This window comes from Oncorhynchus mykiss, chromosome 8, assembly GCF_057628025.1.
Source record: "Oncorhynchus mykiss isolate SJ-2025 chromosome 8, ASM5762802v1, whole genome shotgun sequence".
NCBI lineage: Eukaryota > Metazoa > Chordata > Actinopteri > Salmoniformes > Salmonidae > Oncorhynchus > Oncorhynchus mykiss.
The window spans coordinates 28,093,756-28,101,045 of NC_143029.1; the positions used below are offsets into that span (position 1 = coordinate 28,093,756).

Genomic DNA, 7,290 nt, shown 5'->3' on the forward strand with positions numbered 1-7,290 from the left:
GCACAAACCGTTTCGGATGGGAAACATGCGGATGCCGTTAGTCCTCATCTTTTTAAGAATTCACATGTAAAACATGATTGTCTATGACAATATGCTAAACAGAGGAAGAGTGTGGTAGTGTAGAAAACAACCAAAATAGTTCAAGATTTAAAGTAGTAGCCTACAATAAGGAATAACTCCAGGTAAAAATACACTTTATATAGTCCTGAGCCTTTAACCTGAATTTGGTGCAGGTCGTTTTTCTTCACATTGTCTCTGGTAAACACACTCTGTATATGAAATGAAAATGTTTATTTGTTCGCATGACCAGGATACAGCAGGTGTAAACGTTACAGTGAAATGCTTACTTCCTCAACAGTGCAGTGTCAATATAAAAAAAAATGTAAATGGTGTCAATATAAAGTGCCAGTAGAGCAACAGAAGCCTGTGACGTGGAGTTATAGACATGACCGACAACTCATGTCCATCCCCGCCATTATCTCAGCCAATCATGACTTGCCAGGAAGGACCCTGTCTTTTTCCCTATATTGCGCAGTGCTTTCTCCTTGGCTAAACTAGGCTTATAATTTAGCATTCATATTTACGGATCCCATACAAGTTTGTAATTAAGGGACATGACAGTTCACAAGTTCAAGAATGCAATGCTTACAACTCGTCTAATCGTCTCTGCTAACTGAAATGTTGATTTGTTTCTAAATCAGACCATGATCAAACTACTAGCTATCAAACTAAGACTGGGGGGGGGAGTATGCAAAGTAGGAATTAGCATAGTAGGGGTCATTTTTATACAGCCGTGGTAAGAAGAAACATTTAGTAGTAGGGTTATTGCTGTCGGAAGAGCTAGTGACCTAGCTGTGCATACTTCACTCTGTTTCGCATTGCTGTGTGAAATGCTAACCTGGTGCAAATAGACTTACGGTCCTTTGACCGTGTGTGTGTGTAACCTCTCTCGGCAGGTCCGGTGTTGGCGTGACGGGTGCCAAGCAGACCATGTTCTACGCCGAGGTGTCGGACGAGAACTGTGTGGGTGAGGGCGGCGGCGAGCCACAGGAGGGCGAATTGATCGAGGTGGTGAAGGTGCCCCTCCACGAGGCCATGACCTTTGCCTATGATGAGAGCATCCCCAAGACCATGGGCGTCATTTTCAGTTTCATCTGGTTCCACAACAACATGTCGCCGAAGTACAAGATCTCCACCAACGTTTAACCCACCCAACAACACCTGTCCCCTTCCCTGCCCCCTTCAGCCTGAGGTGGAAGTTGCAGTTAACCACAGATCTGGGATCAATGACCCTAACCCCTAGGCCTAATCTATACAATTAGGGGGATGGAGAAAAAAATCTGACCCTTAGTCAGTGGTTAGGGACAACTTCAATCTACTCCCAATCCCTTCGCCTTTGCCCGTATCCATATAAGTTGGCCCCAGGGGGACCATTTTTTTCTCGTTACTAACTGTTATTTTTCAGAGGTTTGTCTCATTCTTTTTTTCTTTTTTACGTGGTCTTTAGTACTTTTCCTCTAAAACTTGCCATATGCTGGTGGCCAGCAGCACTTTTTGTTGTTAGTTTTCACTGTAAATGTATTACCTTTTCCTCACTGAGAGGTCCAGGGTGCAATCTCACGAAGATGGCTACATGATAGCGCTCTCGTTTGGAGCTGCTTGTCTACCGTTGATTGGATCATGTTCCAGGAATGCAAAAATGTTGTTGCTTAGTCAGCGCCAGGGCTTATTACATACGAGGGCCATTGCTGAGTCTGTTCGATTACTGCAGCTGGTTCAGGCGCGCCTTGCTTATTTTCTCCACAATCTACTCAGCCTCGAAGCCAGTGTTTCCCAGTCTTGGAGCGGTGCCGATTTTATCCCAGCCCAGCACTAGCATACCTGATTCCACTAATTATTATGGCTTCATGGTCAGGTGAGTTATTGCTGGGCTAAAACAAAAATCTGCTCACCTTTTGGATCCACCTGGACCGGGATTGGGAAACACTTCTCTAAGCAATACTTGATAGCTGGTAGTTTGATCATGGTCTGATTTTAAAACAAACATTTCAGTTAGCAGAGGTGATTAGATAAGTTGTAAGCATTGCAATGATTCCAGGGGTGTCACTACAGTAGTGTGTGCTCCTATGAGGTCCCATTAAGTTGTACGTTCGATAGAGGCTTCTTTTAACTACCACGGGAATATGACCTACCTCTACACTGGGGAGATTTATTACAGTAACAAATGTTGTCACTATACTAACACCACAATACTCAGTATCACAATACTCGAAAGTATTGTAATATCATGATACTTCTGAGTATCATGATACTGAGCATTTTGATAACACTAGTAACCACTATATCATTAATTGGGAAATTGTGAGAACCCTCTGGTGGACAATTTCTCTCACAATTATACCTGCATGTTAGCAGGAAGGCTTCACCGATATTGGCCGAGATCAAGAGCGTTATGTATATCTCAGACAGTGTTTTTGAGCAGGGTCAATGGGAGTTTTGTTTTAGGAAACTGAAAACCTAGCTTGTAACATGTAGGAGGAAGTTTAGCATGCTACTTGACCCAGCTTCCTGGAACAGCACCCGGAGCCCTTAGTGTGTTTTGTGATCCCCCTTGTTATTTTGAACCTGACGGCAGGGGCGGAAGAGTTTTGTTGATACCAGCACCGTCTGTGAGGCTTGAAGTAAAATGGTTGCGCTTTTTAACCTGTGAATCTGAGAGACATGGCCCAACAGTTAGGCAGACCCCTCTTTTCCCTATGCCTGTTTTGGCCAGACCTCTTCAAAATACCCCCATTTCCACAGAAATCAACAACAGCAGCTATCCAAGTCTATGGAGGTTTGAAACTAGGGTTGCAATACAGGTTTTCACAGGTTTTTCAGATATCCCGGTTGGAGGATTCCCAGCTGGAGGATTCCCTCCTTGATGATTCCCTTCAGTTTTACTGGAAATCCTCCAACTGGGATTTCTGAAAAACCTAAGAACTCTGGGAATGGTTCTGCGATTTGCAACCCTATTTGGGACAGATGGCGCTTAAGACAACAATCAATCTCAAAAGCACTTGCTTAACATCTCAGGTCCAGACAGTTTCCCCCCCTTGACGAGGTAACATTCAGGGATCACCATTCTGCACCATCTTAGCCATATACTTTTTAACCATTGTGTATGGTCGTGATGTAGTGACATTTCTATATAGTTTGCAAATATTATGACCTGTTAAAGTCCTAAATGGTGAATTGACACATCTTCTCATGAAAAACCTTTCTTTTGGTAACATATAAGTGTGTGGATTCATGGCCCCTTCCACAATAAGTTGTTAAAAATCGATGAAGTGGTGGTGATATAAGAATCAAAACCAAATAGTTAGCAATTATAATTCAATTTCAGAACGATTGAAAAACAAACTATTGGCTTAAATAAGTATCTTGGGTTCCTAACCGAAGGCCTAACAGCAAGGTCTAGTAGTTGGTAGAATAAGGAAACAGCAAGTGTCACTTTCAAATGTTCACTTGTTTTGGACTTGTACAGCTAGCTACCTAGTTCAACTTTGAACACATTGGGTTAAGCTTTATCTGAATTGGCCTGTAATTGCATTCTGGGTGTCATCATTCCATAGCCACGTAGGTCTTAACTTAGCAGTTGATGTAACATCAAAATATTATGCATGAACTTTGTTTACATTTGTGAAGACTGGCTCGGTTTCCCAGAGTTGTAAAAGAAGCCAGTTGTTACATTTGGTTAGGGGCAATTCCATGGTGACGGATAACTCATATTTCTACTTTCAAATGTATACTTAACAAAAACCATTGATTTCAAAGTTTAACACAACTCTATGCACGAGGACTACTTTAAACAATTTCCATTGAACATTTTACAAAAACACATTTAGAGGAAGAACTGTGCAGGTACACATTTTGGTAACCGAGTAAAACTGAGGGAGATTTTACTGTAATTCTTTTACCAAACTTTAATCTGCAGCTTTTCCTTTTTTTTATGTACTGTGTAAATGATTCAAAGCAGTCATTGTGCATAGAGTTGTATGGTTTGTTACTTTGATATCAATAGTTTTTGTTTGGCATACATTGTAAAGTGAAAAATCTGAGACTCAGCGTAATTCCGTCACCATAGAATTGCCGTTATCTGATGTCTTCTCAGACAGAGAACCAGTTTAACACCAGAAAATAACGTATTTTTTTGCCCAGCCAGCTGGTTTGATGGTCCAACTGTTACAAGCCACAGTTTATCTTTCGAATGAACAATTAATCTGTAAGGCTCTTACTGCACTGTACATTTCCTGACAGATTTGAGATGCAACTAATACACTCTAGTCCACTGCTGTTCGCCGTGTGAGTAGCACAGCCGTTGTTCGGACTCAATATTTGTTGGGGAAATCAGAGTAAAGCCCAGGTATATCACGTTGAAACGAGTGACCTCTATAATAATGGTGTGTGGATAGATGGAGTATGTCAGTAATGATGATGCTGTTAGATAGCAAGGTAAACTGTTAAATCGTTTTAACCAGGCGTGTTTGCCTTACCATAACATTGAAAAGGGAGGGGGGGAGGACTTGATCAAAGTCCTATTGACCTCAAAAGGACTGGACTGCGGTCTTCCATAGCCAAGGTGGGCCCTTTCCCCTGAGCATGTAGTTTCCCCAAATTATTCTTCCTCCCTCTATTTGGAATCATTCGTCAATCAAGTATCAGGATTTAATGTTTTTTTCTGGAATGGCTAGAATTTATTTTACAGAGGATAAAAAGATGACCCTATACTCATGCTAGTCAGCTTGATAGTTTTACAGTTTATACAAATAGCAGAACAGACACATTTTTCTTTACTCTTTCGCTCTTGAAGGCTTTAACATGTATGAGTTTTGTCCTTCCTTTGCGCCGCTGATTGAATCATGGTAATATTTCTAAGGTGAAATTGGGTTAGGCGTTGAAGGCTAAAAGTGTTATCAGGGAACTATCGTAACTTAGTTGTCTTAACCATTACAGTTTCTCCCGTAAAGATGGAGTCCACTGTATGGGAAACAATGTCCGCCACTATCCCCTCCATGGACGTTGTTATTGTTTGTTGCCTAAGTGGAGGTGAGGAGCGTTGCCCCAACGTGGTTTTAAAAAAATGCAGTACATATTCTGATGTTCTATCGTGCGTGCAATGATGTCCGGAGGGGAAAACAGTGTTCGTTGTTTGCAGTGACTTCTTGTTGTTGTAATATCAAAAACGGATATGACTGTTTAACCATTAAGGAGCCCAGCTTTAAATCTATAACCCCAGACTTGAACACACTGTCCCCTCTGCCTTTGTTCCTATGAGACAATATTTTATTTGATGTCTGCCTTCATTCAAATCCAGATGAGTTAGATTTTGGTAGATTCATTGACCATGCATTGTCCCTGCTAAGACAAAATCTTAACTGAGAACTCCACCAAAAGTTGTTGTTGGCGCTTACCCTCCTACCTTTTGGATGGTCTTGATTTGTACAGCTGTAACTCATGTGTTTTAAGGACTAATACTCTGTATAAGTTTACATAGCAGTACATTGGTGCCTTATGTCATAAGGTATCAAACCCTTTCACTGGCCCAATCTGTAATTTTAACAGCCTAGTCACTTTGTTTGGAAAAGTGAGGGATGGGGCTTCGAAGTAACCCCTCAAATTCATAGACTGACCTACAGATGCAAGGAGCGACAGTCAGTGAGAGCAACATGATCATTAAAGGAAATATTTTGTAGCTATGCATTGTTTACGACAAAGATGATACGTCATTGAGTAATACAATTGTAGATTTGGGGCTATGATGGAGTAAGACAGTTGTACCAAGTTGGGTACATATCATTAATCGAAGTTACAATTGAAAGACAGAACATACAGATTGCGCCTTTAACTGAAACCTATAAGCCATCAACAGTTTTTTGGTGAAGAGTCCAAATTTCTTAACATTGCCAGCACTGATGGTCTCTCAATCATGTCAATGCTGGATACTACCATAACATCATGCGACGATTATACCTCCATCACCGTGTGGCAAGTAGGCATGTCACACTGCATCATTGTAGCGCATACAGCATCGATGGCCTATGTGAAGAAAAAAAAACAACAAAAAAAAAAAAAATCTGCATTTCGCGCGTGCTGGCATGCCCGTAAGGCACTAACATATCAAACGTTCCATGAATATCGGAAGTGTCAATTTCAGTGGAGTTCTCTTTGGGATAGAATGCATCTTATATCTCCCTTTCAATACATACTTGTTTGATACCACTTTTTTGGGTACTCTGTCTTGATATTGCAACTGTTTATTTTTTCAACGGTACCTTTCTGAGAGCATGGAATATTGTTTTGTGATAGATGAGAGCAAGACAAAAAAATACATTTATTTCTCATTTTGTTTGACAATTCAAATGCTTGACGAGTATTTTCAGTATCCATTGCAAGCAACGAGGTTGTGACTATCAGTTATTGCTTATGTTCTCAAGAAAGGGTGTTTTAAATTGTAGTTTCTATTTAACACCCCTGATTTATTTTAGTTTATGCATTTATTGTCGGTTATACTGCAAAGCAATTTGTTCAATTGTGAATTTTTTTGTGTGTCTTACACAGAATTAGTGTTTTCTTTGAATTTATTCTCTGAGAAAGGATATCGACAAAGTTAAGTGTCAATGTTTCTTATCAGAGTTGTTCTGCTTTATTTGGAGTGAATTCATTGTGGTCTGTGTTTGAGTAATATTTCATGTTTTATATGTTTGACTTGATTTCGTAATTTGTTCTTTTTCAAATATTTCACAATTTAAAAAAACCCTACTTATGGCACTTGGTGCAAATATATATATTTAAATATTATATTTTGCATGTGCACTAACTGTTTCATTGAACTGCATTAAGTGTAAATAAAAGAGGGTTGATGCCTAAATCATGTTTTTTTTTCAATTGTCCTTTAATTTCTCTGGCTAACTATATGAGACCTTCAAGAGAACTCTTTCCCACAACTCTTTACAAAAGTAACATGCACTAGAAGCAAACTGTAAAAAAAAATCCCACACAACACCCTTCCACCCGCACCTATCCTTCCACCGCGTATTGCTAAACAGGGAAGCCAGCAAATGTGAATGACTGGTGTAACATCAGTATGACGTGAGTGTAACTAGAGTATGGTAGAGGATGACATGAGTATCTCTGATATTTAAAAAAATTCAACCACTGCTATATTAATCATGGTGGAATGTTCAATGGAACAGAATATTCTGAACTTAAGGGGTGCGTTTTTTAAATTTATTTTACTAGGCAAGTCAG

General features: G+C 40.0%; 1 protein-coding gene across 1 annotated transcript in view; it reads left to right on the top strand.

The window, feature by feature from the left end:
- Positions 1-6,915, top strand: part of nudt14 (nudix (nucleoside diphosphate linked moiety X)-type motif 14) — an 89,301-nt gene extending 82,386 nt beyond the window's left edge. Inside the window, exon 5 of the mRNA XM_036985210.2 lies at positions 957-6,915. Coding sequence (XP_036841105.1) covers positions 957-1,206 — 250 coding nt within the window. The 3' untranslated portion in view covers positions 1,207-6,915. The remainder of the gene's footprint in view (positions 1-956) is intronic.
- Positions 6,916-7,290: the final 375 nt, after the last annotated feature.